This window comes from Gymnodraco acuticeps, unplaced genomic scaffold, assembly GCF_902827175.1.
Source record: "Gymnodraco acuticeps unplaced genomic scaffold, fGymAcu1.1, whole genome shotgun sequence".
Classification (NCBI taxonomy): domain Eukaryota; kingdom Metazoa; phylum Chordata; class Actinopteri; order Perciformes; family Bathydraconidae; genus Gymnodraco; species Gymnodraco acuticeps.
Genome location: NW_022991436.1, coordinates 115,287 through 133,419, shown reverse-complemented (window position 1 = coordinate 133,419; position 18,133 = coordinate 115,287). Strand labels below are relative to the sequence as shown.

The following is an 18,133-nucleotide window of genomic DNA, read 5'->3' as shown; positions in this document are numbered from 1 at the left end:
AGATTGATCCTGTTGGACTCAGTACTAGTGAAACTACCCCCACAAGTACTATTAAGTACTTACTGTGTACTTTTCCAACAATCCTCTGTCAATGTCCCCTCCTGAGAACAAGAATGCATGTTTCTCTGCTATTTTGAATAAGCGTTAAAAAACCTTTCTTCATGAGACTGATATTGTTGGACAGAGTATTTTAAGAGGATATGGTGGACATGATATCATGTGGATGTGAATTGAAATCGTATTTTTGAATGTCAAAGTTAAATGACAGTATGTACGTTTGGAATTCAGTGCAATTATTTTCAATAAAAACAAAGTATAAAAAAAACAAACACAGGATGTCCAGGAACTTCAGAATTGATCTTTGATTGTTTTATTATTCATACTTATTATATTCATCTTTGAACTCAGTCATCTATAATTACTGATCAAATATAATCAGTTTGACATTTAATTTACTATCTCCGACATAAGCAGTAAAATAATAACCTTCTAAAAAAATAGTAATAGACTTTAATACTTATTTAAGATATAGTAAAGGTTTAAATTACATCAAAAATGTTGTCCAATTGTGCTTCAAACGTTCACATATGTTATGAGGATATGCAAATGAATTGCATTTGAAATATATTACTGGCCTATATATAATCTGAAAGTACTGATGTGGTTTTGTCCTGTATCAATATGTAAACAATTTCAGTCCTCATATTAATATACTGTATATTTATATGATCAAATTGAAGAATATATGTTGTCTACCAAAAGGTCTACATAATTAATGTGTAAATTGCAATATCACTAACCGAGGTACACCACACTATAATTGCAAAAGAACAAACTAACAAAATCAGCTGTGAACATCGTTTTTATTTCATGCCAGGAAAGGCACATTCATACACTGAATCCAACAGTTTTGATAGGGTATATATATACTGTTATATGCATCTACATTCAGGCAGTGCATATATTATGATTCCCATGAATAAATGCAACAACAACATTAACACATCTTTGTTAACCACAAAAAGATATAGCACATTTGAGCACTGACAATTTGTATATGCATACTTTCAGCATAAAAGGAAATACATGTGCACCCTGTCGTCCATACAGTTGTACTGACCTTTAACACCAAAAGGAGACATACAGTACATTGCATCAGCAGCACTTGTTGGTTTTTGGAAAGTTCATAGAGAATAAATGATGTTTATTTGAGATGTCAGTGCCAAGTCTGTTTATGTCCTCTCTAATTATATATATTTTGTTCCTGTTGCATAAGACCAGTCATGTTGCATCAGCACTCTGTCAAAATGCATATTCAACAGACCAGCATGGTCTGTACAATTGTCCCTCTTTCTAAGGGAGTTTCACCTTTGGCTGACTCACATTTGATTTCAAGCTTTGGACACTCCACAGGTTTACACATTTTCTTTTACTTGCACCTTACTGTGAGACAAAGTAGCCCCCATGAATGAATGTCTTTCTACGAGCATAATGTGATCTTTTTCTTTCTGTTTGACACATTTAGATAAATATGATGGACTCCAGAGTTTTAGAGCAACACACTCAGCAGCTTAAAGCGGTCAATACAACCACAATTTGTTATGGCAGTTATTTCAAAAAAGGCAAAAAAATACTTACACATTGAAAGAACACTCAATTGATTAGAGAGAAGTGCACAGGGAACTTTTCAATATAAGAATATATTGCAACTGTTTGACACAATCTTGATACTTTTTCATATTCTGAACTCATGCAGGGCCTCTGTACTTTTTTATTATCCTTAGGATATGATATACTATTGCAGCCATAGCTGCTTGAATAAAGGAGAACTTTAGGGCATCCATTTTTGTTTATCTGTTTTGTAACCAGCTCAGATAAATCTCTCATTGCATATTACTTGATTTCCATGCAACTATGAATTCACGAGTTGGTTACATTGTGCTTAACATAGACGCACATAGCTTTTTGAGTTAGATAAGAGTTCAATATATGGAAAATATATTGCTGTAATTTGAAAATAGATGAAGCATTTTTATAGACAATAACCGTGATTGAGTCTTAATGTTTGAGACTGCGAACACTGCACATGGTGTGGATGGGGTTATTAGGTGGCAGAAATGCAGCTGGACGATGGACTTTGTGTTCCCCCTTCTGGCAATATGTAACTTATGTATGAATGACAGTATATATTCAATGTTTTTATTATTCTGTAATAAACTATTATTGTTTTTGTTATAAGCTGTCCTTCACTGTCATACTGACACATCAGATCTGTAATTCCTCAACTCACCACAGTTTCTCAATGAAAGCAGATATAAGTTTGATCCAATGATTAGTTAATAACCATTTTGTAAAGGTACATCAGAAGTTCTGCAGTACTATACAGAATATTTAAGGAGATGAAAATCACCACATCAACATTTCATGAATCTTATGCCTCTTGCATGTGGTAGGAGTCCGTTTTTCACCAGATATATTTCATACTCAAATCACGAATGGACACAGTCCTCCAGGTATTGGGTCGTTTTGCAAACATGACGCAATGAAGCACAAATTGCAATTAAAGCGAAGCAAAAACTGACTGTGTTTCCATCCATTCCCCTTATCGTTATGTTTGTTCCATCGTTCCCTGGTCGGCAACATGCCAAAGTCCTGCTTAATCTTGGAGCACCAGTGGCCGTCCACATCCTGAAGATGAGGCCCTGTTTATATCAGCTCTCAGCCTGGGAGCAGCCTTAAGAACACATGCCGTAAAAGGCCTTCTGCTTGGTTCCGTAACAAAACTAGTCTCCCAGTTGGTTATTTGTCCACAGGCTTATTGATTTTCAGTGTGTGGAGAGAGTCAGTGAGAGCCATGTCTGTTTTGCTGCTGTCTTTCCTGGACATGTCAGGCTCCCATAGAAAGAACTCGTGGAGGAGGGTGTTGACGGTGTCAGGGCACTCCATCATGACCATGTGACTTCCCTCCTCGATGACTTTCAGGAATGCAAACAGAAGGATCTGGAAAGGCAGCCAAGATGATTACAGAACATTACAAACAATATAACACTACAGTGCACATACAATTTCACATATCACAAGATAAAATAGCAAATATTCATATATGAAAACGTGTTTTACCTCTGCCATGCGCTGGTCCTCATCCATTGGCACAAACTTGTCACACATGCCATGAACCAGAAGGATGGGCACAGTGAGCTCAGCATGGTAGACCTCATCCCCTTCAGGCCAGTACTGACCACTCATCATGGCCCGCAGCACAAACGGAGACACATTGAAGGCGTTGCCTTGCTTCAACAGCTGCTTTTCTTTGGCACCTTGGCGGGCAAACCCAGCTCTGAAGGTTAGAAAAAAGACAGGGAAGTTATATTTCAGGTTTTCCAATGTAATTGTTCAAGTGTTTTGGCATCAACAAGCCATGTTGTTCTGTCATCGGCAAGAGAATATCCTGTATCTGTCACTGTCTGTACTAGAGTAAATGTTGGCATGCAAATGCGTATCTTACTTGAGGAAGCTCCAGGCCAGACAGGGTGTCAGACAGTGCAGGACACAAGATGGCAGCTGGAAGATGGAGCAAAGGCTGGGCTCCAGAGCTGTGGGGCCGCCTCCATTGATCATCACCACCTTATGGACCAGATCAGGGTATTCGTGGGCCAGGAAGGTGCAAAATGACACTCTGGAAGAGATAAGTGTATAATCACTACTACATAAGTAAATGGTTCAATAAGGTTTATAATAAAGCATTTTACACATCCTCACCCATATGAGTGGCCAATGAGAATGTTGCGTTTACGAGCATATCTCTTAAAGATGGCACGAAGGTCCTCTGCAAGGGCGTAAAAAGTATAAGCCGCTGCAATATGCGGGGCAGTGCTGGCTCCATGCCCCGCCAGGTCAGGAGCAATGACCTCGTAGCCAAGCCGAGAGAAGAAGTCCAGTTGGCTGCCCCAAATGTCCAGAGAACCTCCCACGCCGTGCACGAAGAACAACGCTACGTCCGAGTGTGTTCCTTTGCAGCTGGAGATGACTCTCTTTGAGTCGATTTGCACAGTGCGCTTGGGCTTGCGGCGCCGGCGGCGAGGCGGTGGAGCAGGTTTATGTTCCCCAAGGGGTGAGGGAACCAGAGGAGGAGCAGAGTTGGGGTCTGGAGAAGAGGGCATTTCTTTGTAGTCTGCCAACTCCACCTCTACGGTGCTGCAAGGCTCCAGATCCCCATCCTGACACTGCAGAATCTCAGAGTGCAGAACATCGCCGAGATTCTCAATCACCAGCTGCCCGTTGCGGTAGACTGTGATCTTCCTCTTGCAGTGGACACTGCTGCCGGTATTGCTTTCGTTATCTTCCTCAAGAGAGCCTTCAACATCATCATCAGTTCCGTCTGTATTTCCTTTGCCTGCAACTTGATCCTCTGTTACCACGGGACGCTCTGGGATGATGTGCCTCACTCGCAGAACTCTCCCAGGTTTCACCTCCACAAACTCAAACCCATCAGAGGGTTCAGACGACTCCAGAGGCAAGACCAGACTGGCAGCCTTCCCAGTCAGACAGCAGAGAATCCCTTCAGTGATAGTGGTCAGCATAGTGCTTTCCTGCAGAAACAACGCACATAACAAAGCAGCTCAGCACTCAGATGCATAACAAAAACATGTGAATATGTAGATAATGTAGTACAACATGAAAGACAATATTTGTGAAACGTTTTACCCTTCTCCAGTTAAAAAAACTAAAGTAATAGATTCAAACATAAACATGGTTTCAGGTTTATTTCCTGTTGCAGTATTTGCAAATGTCAACAGTTCAACGCAAATAAATTGGGTCCGAGCTTGATGTGAATCAAATTGGACCCAAGCTGTTGCCTAGCAACGCAGTTTCCATAGAACAGTCTGCTAACTCCTTTTATCAAACCACACACAGTGAAGAGAGAAGGCACCAGTTTCAACAGGCTCCAAACTGCTTTGCAAATTGAAAATACCATAGTTTGTGTATAAGTGTAGCTAAAGCAGCGTTTTTAAGTTCGACTCACCTTGGTGGCAAAGCAGCTTAACATTTAGGATCTCCAAGTTCATAAACAGGGAAGAAAAAAAACCATGCTTGTGCTGGGCTGTACTACAGTTTCAATGTCAGTGACAACCAGCAATTGACATGCTGACCTAGACTTTTGCTATAAATAACCCTTCCTTTTTGCATGGTACAGAGTATAAATAGAAAATGACAGTCATATGGCATGTCTGTGTACATGAATGGTATGTCTCATAACAGTATGATTGCTGTGTTCCAAGCCATACTGATACCAATAGAGATAGGGAACATTTAAAAAAGGGAAGAACATCATTATGCATATGTCCAGTTGCAGTTATTTTGGCAGTTGTGTAAATTAAGCATCATTAGTCCTAACTTTGTATGCACACGCAGGCTGGTTATCTCTAGGACACAGAATGACAAGGCTTTATTATTTCCTGTTTACAGACACAGAGTGCATTATTACAGCTTATACGTAGGGCGGATTTCCCTGCATACAGTATACTATTACATGACATGTAATTTAGATTATGGCTTCAATCATGCTGCCTAAGTAATATTGGCTTTATCAATAAGTAAGCACATCTTGAGATACAAATTAAACAAACGGATGACTATAAATTCTCTTTAACATATACAGTAGTCAGAACTGTTCCACATTGAAATTCAATTTGTTGTTTTTTTTGGTAAAGACTTTCTCCTGATTAAAGTCATATAAACTGTAAACATTGACACAATTGGATCTCATACTGCTTATCCCGTTTAGATGCAGATTGTCATTCTGCATATCCTATTTAAAGAACATCACCGTAATAGTTCACCATACGTCGTATGTTAACGTTTATTGGCTTTACCAACTTCTAGATTACGGTAAATGAATTAAACAGACATGGTTTAATTAACATGGTGCTTCAGAGGGCTGGCTCTACAGTGAAATAAAAAAACCACGCACAGGAGAGTAGACATGTGCGTGTGTCGGTGCGTGGTGTTGTTGCTGGTGGCAGAATGGTCTGAAGGTCAGTGGATAAAGTGCTATCCAGTTACACCCTGGAGCCAAGTGAATGTAGACAGACAGAAGCCCGCCTTTCCACAAAAATCCAAATGGATCATCAATGTCAACACTGCAGTGTGTTCTGCTTGTCCTCCATACATACAGTCATCTATATCTATAGATTTATACGTGATGGACCTTACATTTGTAAGCCATTCTGTCATTTTATCATGAACAAATCAGTTGTGCAGCAGCTACAAGTGGTAATGAGGGAAAGGTGTATTTATTGACAACATAGCAGGATATTACATAACCATGTTTAGCACTTTGAATGACCCTGATGCACTGCCACAATACCTCATTACCACAAAATTAACTACACGATTAACTACCCTGTTATTTAAATCAGGGATTGTCCTCTTCACCTACTAATGTATGGTCAACCTGGATTTGAATCTGTGTGAGAGAAATTATTTTAGATCCACAAACCTTAAAGTCAAACAGGCTGAAGGTTACTCATGCATCATGTATAACATTTTTGCCTGCAGTGCAGAATATTAAGGTTGACATGTCTGCTAAGTCTTAGAGTAACACAGTGTGCTGCTCTATATTTCTAACACACATAGCCGCAATGTTGTTGTTTCCATTGGAAATGCTTATATCAGAAAATAATAATGCACTGTCACCTATTTTCAGTTAATAATGCCAAATGCAAGATAATATTCTACAAGCATTTGACTCCCCAAAAATGTAGCCATAAACAGCAGTATTGTTAGTGGTCTATGTGTCTGAATAGAATGAAAATGCCCAGTGAAGGGCATTTTGAGTGTTATGTATAGGCCAATTAAAATCATCACATCACAAATTAAAACAAATATTATAAATCCATGGCAGTCTGGTGTGGAGTGCCATAATTGCATATGATATAGATCTGTTATTTTTGCTCAGTCAAGGAACAAATGCATGCAGACATTGTGCGGATGTTTATGAATGCTGAACGATGCACAATAAACATTCGCTCATTAAATACATAATGCAATAACAAATCAATTCCTTACCTGCAGAATTAGAGATGATTAAGGGTGAATATAAATCTGCACCAAAAGATGAAGGGTCGACGAAGCTGAAGAGGGAAAACGTTGCATTTGGTGTAACAATTTGTCTACACTAAAGATGCTGCAAAACAGTAATCGCTTCTTATTGGCTTCATTGGGCTGCTGTCACTGAACACGGAGGGGATTGAGCATGCATCCATAAGAGTGTGGCAATTGCATGTCAATACGACATCCATAACGATAACAACCAATGTTTTGTTTCCTCTCCCTCAGCATCCACTGCGCATTCAGACCCTACCCAGCCCTGTTGCCCTGTATCCGCAGCAGCAACAGCAGTGTTCGGCATTTTTCGCTCCTGAGTGGCAGGGAGCAGGGCGAATCGAAGACAGCTGATCACAGAGAGGAGGCCAATGAGAAAGGCTTGTTTCCTTGTTGCCAAGGCTGAGAGAGTAGCAAAATGCGTGCGTGTGCGCGCGTGCTTGCAGTCAGGGAGAGCGACAGGAATGATCAAAAATGATTGTCCAGCTGTCGTAATGGGCCAACACATGGTCATGATCAGGCCTGCACGTGTGATGTTACAATTTAAAATTCTTCACCAGGGTTTAAATAATCTCCACCGCATTTTCCTAAACCTACACCTGAAATATGTTTTGCCAGGTGCTGCGTCACTGAAGGGAGAAATGACCTTTAATTTGAACCAATAACATTATGATGAGCTGTGTTGCTGTTACCCTTGGACTCACATCAACACATCGGTGCTACAGTGCCCGGACAGTGCGGTGCCTGTCACGGAATGGCCAGCAGTGACGTTTATGGGGAGAGCCTGAGACCACAACTGCTTCCTGTTATTGTTTGGCAGCCGATGTAAATAACAAAGTGCTTTATGTTTATAGATATCAGTATCACACATTGATGTTTTAATAAAATGGTTCTGAAATCAATGAGGTCAATAAACATGCCATGATAGCCAATAGGGAATTTTGTTTTAACATATCAGCTCACAAACAACATTGTAAGGAAGGGAATTTTCCTTATTGACACCAAATGGCACTCAAATGACAACTCTTGTAAAATAATGCACACAATAAAACAATAACTTAAAGTATTTTCTGTGATTTTGACAACATCATATATATGTATTTACATGTATGTCTACATGTAGACAACCTCATCATTGTTATATAGAATACATTGTAATATGTGTTTGAATGACAGGAGTGCTTGAATGACCCCTAATTTGGTGGAAATTGGTGACATATTGTTTTATAATTCAAATTCTACATTATTCCTAAATTACTTTAATTTGTGGTTTTATGATATTAGCTGCCAGACTGGCAAAGCTTTAATTTGGCACTGGACTACTGTTACACTAAAGTGTACATGCTTGATATGTAATTAGTGCGAAATAACGTTGAAAATGTAGCCTAATTTTGGATGAACTAAAGTTAAAAGCAGTGCTGGAATTGGGCCGGTACTCACCGGTACGCAGTACCGGCACTTCTGGTTCTGACCCATGGAGTACCAGCACTTCTTGCTCAGTACCGGCATGCTGGCGGTACTCCGGTACTCATGCACCGTGCCAGTACTCAACACTCTCCCGCCGTTCTTATTATACATCCATATATATCTATACAGCCGCCCGGTACTCAGTAGATGCGTCATGAGGTGCCGAACGGACATTCTCATCGCTCTAACCGCTGGAGTTTCACAGCGGCTGTCAGCTGTTTACTCCTGTCATTCAAACAGAACGTGCTGGAGAGGGGGCGGGGCTTATCTTCTCCATGTAAATACTGTGGTGGAAACGACTATGTCAAAATTAACCTATTTGACCGTGATTTAATAGTAATACACGTTTCAAAATAATAATAATAATAATGCCGAAGTAACAACATACTGAAAACTGTTAGTAAAACCATGTTTTAATGCTTTACAATTTACATACCTAGATGCACGTGTGTTGTGTTTATGCAGTGCAACTCCCACCCAGTGGGTGGCTATGTAGAGTGATAGAACAGAGCAGGCACGCCCCCGAGAGAAGGAAAGCAAGTCACGTCACAAATTAGCATTTCTAAAATGTTAGCGTGGATTAATAAAAGTGCAAAAAGACAGCGGTTGTCGCCGGAAGAAACTTCAAATACAGAGAATGCTGTGCCTGTGTTGGAAATTGTGTCTGATGGGGAGCTTTCTTTGGTTGAACCTCCTGCTCCAAGTTCTAGTGCATTAGCATTAGCACTAGCTCCGCCGCCTCCTCCAGAGCCTCTAATGTTAGCTGCTGCTGGCGCAACTGCCACCACCAACACCGGGCAAAGCGATGCACCTGACTGCTGGACAACGGACCAGGTGCAATATTTTTGCAAGACCAATGCATGGCTCCTTCTTAAAGATAAGAAGCTAGGATGTCGGATATGCAGAGATGTCAAATCTTTGGGAATACACACGGGACAAGGACTGAAACTGTCAACTGAATGGGGTGAGTGTGCAGTGTCTCATTTCGGTGTTGACAAGGACAAACAACAAGCTAGCCTGAGAAAAAAAAAATCAAAGAACATAAAGAATCACAAGCCCATGTAAAAGCTGCTGACATCCTTACATCTGCTTCACGTGAAACTATTCAACATCAAGTGCAGTCTATGCATAAATCTGAATTAGACACCACTATCAGAGTTTTTCGAACGGCATATAAAATTGGCAAACATAGCCGGCCATTCACAGACATGCCAATTGATTTGAATGTACAGAAACTGAATGGGCTGAACGTGGGCAGGGGTTTGCACTCCAATAAAACCTGTGGCGAAATCATCGACCACATAGCTCATGAGCTGAAGAAAAAAATGGCAAAAGACATTACAGAAAACCAAAGAAAACTCTGTGTTTTGGTCGATGAATCTACCACTATTAGTGGTAAAACGGTGCTTGTTGTGTGTCTACGCTCAGCATTAGCTGATGCTGAGCCCGAAACGTTTTTTTGGGAGCTGATCGAGTTGGATGGAACAACGGCTGATGACATCACAAAGGCGTTAATGGAGTGTCTTGGAAGAGATTTTAACGAGGACTTTTTAGGTCAGTGTTTCGTTTCTTTTGCATGTGATGGGGCTTCAGTCATGCTAGGGAAGAGAACAGGCGTTGCTACCCAGTTGTGTAGTAAATTCCCAAGCCTGTTTGTGTGGCACTGCTCCAATCATCGTCTAGAGCTGGCAGTTGGGGATGTGGTCAAGGAGGTCTCAGGGCTCAATCATTTCCAGATCTTTTTTGACAAACTCTATTCCTTGTTCCATGCCTCCCCCAAAAATCAGAGGCAGTTAGCGCAGTGTGCGCAAGCAGTCGGACAGCGTCTCCTGGTGATAGGGCGTGTTTTGTCCATCCGCTGGGTGGCTTCAAGTGAAAGGAGCGTCAGAGCAGTCTGGGAAAACTACCGAGTGCTTCATGATCACTTCACAAATGCTGCAAACGACACGAGCAGGGATTCAAGAGACAGAGCAAAGTACAAGGGCCTGGATGATGTGCTCACATCTGCAACGTTTGTCAGCAATCTGGGACTGATGTACGATACGCTCACAGAGCTCAGCGACCTCTCTCGGCAACTCCAAAAAAGAGAGATGACACTGCCTACAGCAGATAGGCTCTTAACTCGAGAAATACGAGTTTTTGAATCCATGGTCACCATGCCTGGCCCACACATGACTACAGTTCATACAGCTCTAGCTGAGAAGTCCTTCAAGGGTGTTGCCCTGCGTGAGAATGGCAGGCTTGTACAGATTCATGCAGGTCAGTTTTTCCGCAGTATGGTAGAGAATCTGAGACACAGAATGACTTCCACAACCTCCTCTCATGTCAGCACAAGAGAAATCCCATTACATGGCCGGGAGGCCCGGGACAATCAGCTAATCCAGGACATGAAAGTTATCCATCCTGGAAGTTGGCCTGAAGAGGAGTTAGACGTACAGTATGGGGACGTAGAGGTGCTACGTTTGTGCGAAGTGCTGAGTGGACAGAAGAGAGACTGTTCAGGGCTTGCGCGAATACAAGGAAACCAGGGCATCCCGTACACCTGCTGCCATGGAGCCTCTACTGAAAGCAGTCCGAACCATCGCTGTCTCCACTAGTGAGTGTGAGCGGGCATTCAGCTGCATGAACGATATCCTTACTGCAAAAAGGAATGCTCTCTCTGTCAGCCGACTGTCCAGCCTGGTTTTCATTAAATGTAATGGACCATCACTAGGACAGTTCAATCCGGAACAGTATGTGAGGTCCTGGCTGGCAAAGGGAAGGAGAAGTGCTGATGAAAGAGCCTGTCCAGCTCCAGCCCCTGATACTGATGTCCCCAAGGCCTTCTGGAGCCTTTTCTAACAATGTGAAGTATATTGCAAAGCAGCTCACCCAGTGAGAAGACTTTTGGCATAATGTGCCGATTTGTACAGATCCTGGAGATAGAAGGACTTCAGACCAACCAGGGAGTTATCTGATCAGCTTGGTGTTCAATGTAACTCTTTACCATGGCTCAGACTTTGTTACTTGCAGTTACAGTTTCTCATTTTAGATTGTGCAAATTTTGCATTTGTTTTTACATGTTCTTTGTTCATGCTCTTTATCATTTTTCTGAGTTGGAAAGTTAGATTGCATCATAGTTTACTTTATACATATTTGTATTCTTCAGTGGTGAAGTATATTGCAAAGCAGCTCAGCCATGTGAGAAGACTTTTGGCACTTTTTCGTTTTTCGTTTTCTGAGTTGGAAAGTTAGATTGCATTCAAAATGTACAGAAATACTTAATTTTGTTAAAGCTTTTTATAAAAAATGCTTCTGACCAGAGCTTTGTTTCCTTGTCATTAATGTTGAACACCACCAGAGGGGCTCTCACCTGAAAGGTCTCTGCTTCATTGCTATATTTTCAGTTAATATTGACCTTACTGAGCTTTAGCCATATCCGCTGCCTATCATAAAAAATGTTAAGTACAGTGAACCTTTCTAAAATATACAGTAGTAAAGAGACAAACCCACCAGCATTATAGTAGCCAAATTCTTGTTTGTGGGCTGTATATATAAAATTGACTTGAAAAAGTTGCTGATTTTACAGTACTGGCACCTTTTTCATTCCAATTCAAGCACTGGTTAAAAGTAGATTAATAATGTAATTTTTACATTACTTGAGTGAGCAGGTTAAGTCAAGTGTTGGGCAGCAGTGCACTGATTTGTGAAAACTGCACTTGTGAACTATGTGAAGAGAGGGTTATTTGAGTTCTCTCCACAGGGTTGTGCAGTATGTACTGTGACTGTGAACCATGGTTGTGAATCGTACATTGATGGGTATGTTACCCCGAGGTAAAACTTCTCAGGCATCGAGTCATCTCAGTCTGTATACAAATGCCATCGCTTTCCTTGTTTCGTGTCCCTCATTTGGCAGATGCTAAGCTCAAATCATACCTGTCAGACTTAGATTCATTAATGTTGCCAATACACCTTTTTCTGGCACTGAAACACCGTGGCGTTGGCCGGTAAAGTTGGTAAACTTCTTGTGAGTTTGACCTGACAAACAGTACTCGGGGCACTAATACAATATCTTCAGCAACAAGCCTTCTCATTGGCTGAAACGTATTAACCAATCGTGTTGCTTTATATACGCAGGCAGACCTGTGACATTCACTGTTCTCATGTCTGTGTCAACTGTGTAGCTATCTAAAAATGAACATTATACGGTCATCTATTTCCCGACTGCGTGGGATAAACAATTTCACCAGGTAACAAAGTCTACGTATGTCCATGTTCGACAAACGGCAAAACCAGTGTTTGTTTACAGTGCTAATATTGTTTAGCTAGCTTAGCAGTGTGTTAGCAGCGTGGCTAGTTAGGGATGCAGGTGCCAGCTAGCTACTGATTGAAGAATATATTTAGTAAGGTGAAGGCTATTTCAATTATAGCTCAATTATAGCTAATTAACATATCATTAATGACTTTTGATTTACATCTGTATGCAGTGTTTACTCGTATTATTCCAGTAGCAGTAACAGTTACAGTTCTGATGTGTTTTCAATCTACATATATTTAATTATTGTGTAAACAGTTGACACGAATGCTTTGGATCCGTGCATGAGAACAAATATAAAAAGCAGCACTCTAGATTATACAACGAACTTGGTAATAAAGAATCAGAATGAGAATCAGTTTTAATACCAAGTAGGTTTACACATACGAGGAATTTGCTTTGGTATAAGTGGTGCATGCAGAGACACAGGAAGAAGAATACAAAATGATTTGTTTATAACATGTGTAAACATTTGTCCACAGCATCCCTGCAGGAAACCTTGCAATACCTGGCAACTCTCGCCTTAGACTATTCAGCAGCTGGATGGTGCCCACAGCAGCTGCAAGACCTACTATTTCCAGATGTGGGCTGCTTTCTTCACAAGCTGAGGGTTCAGGAGTGTTCCAACAGCTTCCATGGCAATACCAGCAGATTCGGACAAAGAAGAGAGGTACAGAGTATCAGCCCAAGAACATCAAACGCAAGAGGACCCACGGCTGGATCAAGAGGATCAGCACACAAAGCGGCATCGAGGTGATTCTGAGGCGCATGTTGAAGGGGCGGAAGTCACTCACACACTGAAGGACCTTGTCGGAAAACCTGCCAGTCTTTGAGAAACAGACATTGGTTCAGAAAAGTTGCCATTGCTCAGGGTGCTCAGCAAAGACCCTGTGTAACGGTGATACTGGGTGTGGGTTGGGTTTTGCTTTTTTGCACTCCATTAATCATGGGTGGGGAGTAAAAGCTGGCCTTTGACAAATAATTTGCATTTGGTCAAAAGAAGACTGGTAGTTTCACCCAGTCTTTTTTATCCATAAAGTTGTGTTTGTTACCATTAAATGTTATCAGATGTTTGTTTTTTTGCTTGTGTGAAGTTATTGGAAGACAAAATGATCACTGTCATCTTTTTTCCACTAATGAAAACCAAATTCTTGTTTAATATGAAATAAAAACCACCCCTGAAGAATTTAAATGAATTTGTATTTGTTATTGAAAAATAAATACTTCACAAAGATTGTTTGTTTTTTTAAACTTCCACGTTTGCTGCCATCAATTGTTTGTATACACATTGTAGGTTAATTAACTATAAAAATCAAGCTAAGTGCTTTTAATTTTAGAACGAGTGTCCTTTTGGCTCATCAGGCAGTGTGAGCCAGAATACCATTAGTGGTGTTTCATTTTCGAGGCAAAAGAGTTGAAAGTCAGACAAGTAGAGAACATGGAGGCATTAATTAATAATGCAATATGCCAGAAATATTTGACATATATAGGAATTTTGGGAAAGTTGCTATTAATAATTGTAGCACATTAATTTTGCAACTAATGGCATGCATAGATTTAAAGTACTAATATTAGTTTACTAATTACTGCATTGTATATGAACACTCATGACTAAAATAAGCAGATATTGATATAAGGTGTAATTTAATGACGAAACTGTTTAGTAATGCACCATGATTGATATTAAACTTCACCTAGTCTAGTGACTAGGTGAAGTTTAATATCAATCATTTAGAGTTTAACAGTGGGGTTGCTGTGCTGTTGTTAAGCCTTACATCAATTCAGTATTTTGACCTACCTACGGTCACCTATCATAACTCAACCCCTAAACGCAAGCAGCAAAAAGTAGAGAGATGCATAAATACATCATGTGGATAAGGGAGGACCATCGGGAGGACATGCTTTAAAAAGTGCTTGTGTTGTTTTCATCTGAGTTTCAGGGCACAGGCCCCTTCGCATTGGGAGATTGGGCTGTTACATAATCACTGTCTAGCCAATCAGCGCGTTGCCTTTTCCGTCTTCATGTCTCAACCAATGCAGTGCGTTAATTTTCAGAAGGTAACCGCCCCGAACAGACGGACAAGAAAAATGGAGTTGTGAACAAGTAGCAAGTTAGCACTCAAAGGACGTACAGTTTCAGTTTTTATGTAATTACATTTACATGAGTGGAAGTTTCCGAATGAATAAGGTGGCATGATGCTATCACATCATAGTCATACGTAGTTTATGTTTTCCAGCAGTCGTAGGAAGCTGTCCGACGGGTAAACAAACCGGATCTTGGCCACGACAAAGGCAACAAGGCTTAGTAGCTAGCTAGCTAAAACAGTAGCATCTGATCGTTTTCTCTTCAAGCAAGGAGCGTGACTCGGACAGAAATGGAGAAGGTAGATTCACAGCATGTTCTTTGTCTAATTATTGAGGTAAATGTATAACATAATTGGTTGTTATCGACTTAGATAGACTAGTGCGTAACGCTATGAGGTAGTAAACAGACCGTAGTGTAAATGCATTCTATGTCACTGAGTACCATATCACTGCCCATGTATTGAGTCAAATGTCAGAAGTACTTTTCTACTAACCAGTTGTGGATATGGTAGTTGTCTGGCAAGGGTTATTGTTCACATTTGTCTCCTCTGCTCACAGTCTGATTTCCTGAAAGGACTACCGGTCTACAACAAAAGCAACTTCAGTAGGTTCCATGCAGACTCGGTATGTAAAGCATCAGTAAGTGATCTCCTTTGTTCTCAAAATGATTAAATCACGTTGTCAGTGTTATTAGGGTGTTTAAAGAAATAGTGTTACATGATAGTACTTATTTTTGTTTTAGGTAATTCTAACCTGACATGAATATCATTTTTGTTTTAGAACCGACGACCTTCTGTGTATCTTCCAACCCGGGAGTACCCATCAGAGCAGAGTAAGTGTTTTAAAGAGCAGTCAGAACTACAGCCCACTTTCTATCACATTTGATCAAATATGTCGGTTACATCTGTATAACCAATATTATACTCTAAGAACACATCACAACTTTTCTTTTGCTTAGCAATGTTCTCATTTTCTGTTTCCATTAGAGAAGGAAATCGCCTACAGTATTGGAACAGCTCGATTACTTTTCTAGACCCTTTTAACCTTCGAATGATTTAATCAGTGTTTGTTTGCTCCTCAGTCATCGTCACAGAGAAGACAAACATCCTATTGCGATATCTTCATCAACAGTGGGACAAAAAGGTAAACCGTTATCAAAGAGAGTAGAAGGAATCTAGGAGAGAGTTGATGCTAATTGTATTGTTTTATGACAGAAGTGATCATGTGTTTTGCTACTTCTGGTTTATTGAATTTTGTTTTCTTTATCAGAATTCAGGAAAAAAGCGAGAGCAGGAGCAAGGAGAGGGGGAGAACATGGCGCCTCCACGGAAAATAGCCAGAACAGACAATCGGGAGCTGAATGAGGATTCGTGAATTGCTTCGCTGATGATACACGCCCAGCAGAGACTGAACTAAACAAAATGCACACGCAGATGCAGAATACATGTTTGCAAACCAAGGCGCTGAAAGTGAAGCACACGACAATTCATACATTGCAGAACACAGCCGGCATAACAAGAATCCCAAAGTAACATTGTTCCTAATGTTTGCATATGACTTCAAGTTTCCTCTTTAACCAAAAACCCTTTCCCTCCTTTATTTAGACACAGTATGTTCTTTTTTCCAACACACCTCTGCCTCAGATTTCACTCTTTGTAGTTTAAAATGAACATACATCTACCTCCTTCTTTAGCCCCTCTGTTTTTCCTTCACCCAAAGCTCACAGTTTTCTTATCAATACGGAGCGCCTCTGCTGCTCTTAAGGGGTTTACAGTTGTAGTTATTTATACCATCTCTGATACATGTACATTTCACTTAAATAAGTGGTTCGGTTGCATGCCATGTTCTTTTGCTCCTACTCCATAAGGACATAACGGCAGTGGTCCATAATGCCATTTTAGCTCATCATCTATGTGATTACTGTCACTAGAATAACTGAAAATAAAACTGCATTGTGTTTGTTGATTAGATTGAATAATAATCAATTCAGGGTTTGTTATGGTCGGTTGCAGAATAAGAAGAGTGCTGAAAGAAATGTTCTTGCGTTTTCTCCCATTGGATAATGATGTATTGCCTTAATTGAAAGTGAGTGTGTTTTCACTTCCCCATGGTTTACGTTGTTTCAGGTAAAGAAATAAACCACTGTTGAGTTGAAAGGATAGCGAGTAAAGCCAATCATATCGCACTAGAGGATGCATTTGTATACAGTGTGACCTTGAATTGTCTAGCCATATTCTAAGTGTGATGCTCAGTAGCTTGAGATACTACTTTGTTAGCAGTGCTTGAAATTGCGAGGGTAGCAAAGTATTTGATGGATTAGCTGATGACTACAGGTATGCTTCAATTTAGAAATGAGCTGCACTGCTTTAAGGCTTCTTGTAAGGACAGCTGTCGGTCCTTGTTGTAAATGTTCCATTCTCATTTGCTAAGTAGGTTTGAGTGATATTAAGGAAAAGTGTGTTGGATCTTAAAGATTTTGACCGCAGGGCTAAATAATCAGTGTTTTGTTTGCTGTCCATGAATCAAGTGAAGCTCATTATAATTGGTCTTTGGTAAACATTGTATTCGTCGTGTACATTTGTATAGTATGTGTATATTGTGACCCTTCAATCAGGTAACAAGACGACTCATTCTGATTTAGTCTCCCCCAGGTTAGCCATACTGTTATTTGATTATATCTAGCTAATTTGTTCTTGTACATTGAAGGAATACAAGCCAGATTTTAATCAATACAAACAAAAGCATTTTGCTAAATTTGATTTGCACTTTTAAAGAGCTCACTATTAATATCACTGCTGAAAATTGTTTGACATGAACGATAGCGTTTGGAACAACTTACAGTTTAGTCCATAAATGTAAATGTTTTCTCTGGTTACATTTTGCTGTTCAAACATGACAGTATATATGTGCGTTCTGGCTGCTTATATAGTAGAATACACACTGCAACTATGACTTCAAACAGGAGACGGTTGTATTGTCCTGGCTCTTCTTAGGAGAGTGTGCTAATTCTACTTTTGTGAAACGGTTTGTTTTCCATCGCCTGATTAAGTTCAGAATGTGTTTAATGTTAAATGGTTTGCTTTGAGTTAACTGTATAAATGTATTGCTGTCTATCTCAGGTTTCATTTTTTAAAAGATCACAGTATGACATACAGTCCTTAAGCTCTTAGTAAACAGCAACTT

General features: G+C 40.3%; 3 protein-coding genes across 4 annotated transcripts; 2 read left to right on the top strand and 1 right to left on the bottom strand.

The window, feature by feature from the left end:
* Nucleotides 1-846: 846 nt before the first annotated feature.
* Nucleotides 847-7,359, bottom strand: abhd8a (abhydrolase domain containing 8a). Its single transcript, XM_034196219.1, has 5 exons — nt 7,069-7,359; nt 3,760-4,589; nt 3,506-3,676; nt 3,121-3,337; nt 847-3,000 (listed from the first exon to the last, which is right to left on the bottom strand). Exons 2-5 carry the CDS (start codon nt 4,578-4,580, stop codon nt 2,800-2,802), a joined length of 1,410 nt encoding a protein of 469 aa, XP_034052110.1. The 5' UTR covers nt 4,581-4,589; nt 7,069-7,359; the 3' UTR covers nt 847-2,799.
* Nucleotides 7,360-12,667: 5,308 nt separating this feature from the next.
* mrpl34 (mitochondrial ribosomal protein L34) lies at nt 12,668-14,061 on the top strand. Its single transcript, XM_034196276.1, has 2 exons — nt 12,668-12,800; nt 13,348-14,061. Exons 1-2 carry the CDS (start codon nt 12,745-12,747, stop codon nt 13,664-13,666), a joined length of 375 nt encoding a protein of 124 aa, XP_034052167.1. The 5' UTR covers nt 12,668-12,744; the 3' UTR covers nt 13,667-14,061.
* Nucleotides 14,062-14,913: 852 nt separating this feature from the next.
* Nucleotides 14,914-18,063, top strand: LOC117532776 (DET1- and DDB1-associated protein 1-like). 2 transcript variants are annotated; one of them, XM_034196269.1, is made up of 5 exons: nt 14,914-15,285; nt 15,509-15,589; nt 15,731-15,782; nt 16,032-16,093; nt 16,220-18,063. In XM_034196269.1, the coding sequence occupies exons 1-5, from the start codon at nt 15,241-15,243 to the stop codon at nt 16,322-16,324; spliced, it is 345 nt and encodes a 114-aa protein (XP_034052160.1). In that variant the 5' UTR covers nt 14,914-15,240; the 3' UTR covers nt 16,325-18,063. The 2 variants fall into 2 exon arrangements, with proteins under 2 accessions (XP_034052160.1, XP_034052161.1); XM_034196270.1 differs by having other exon boundaries at nt 14,915-15,249.
* Nucleotides 18,064-18,133: the final 70 nt, after the last annotated feature.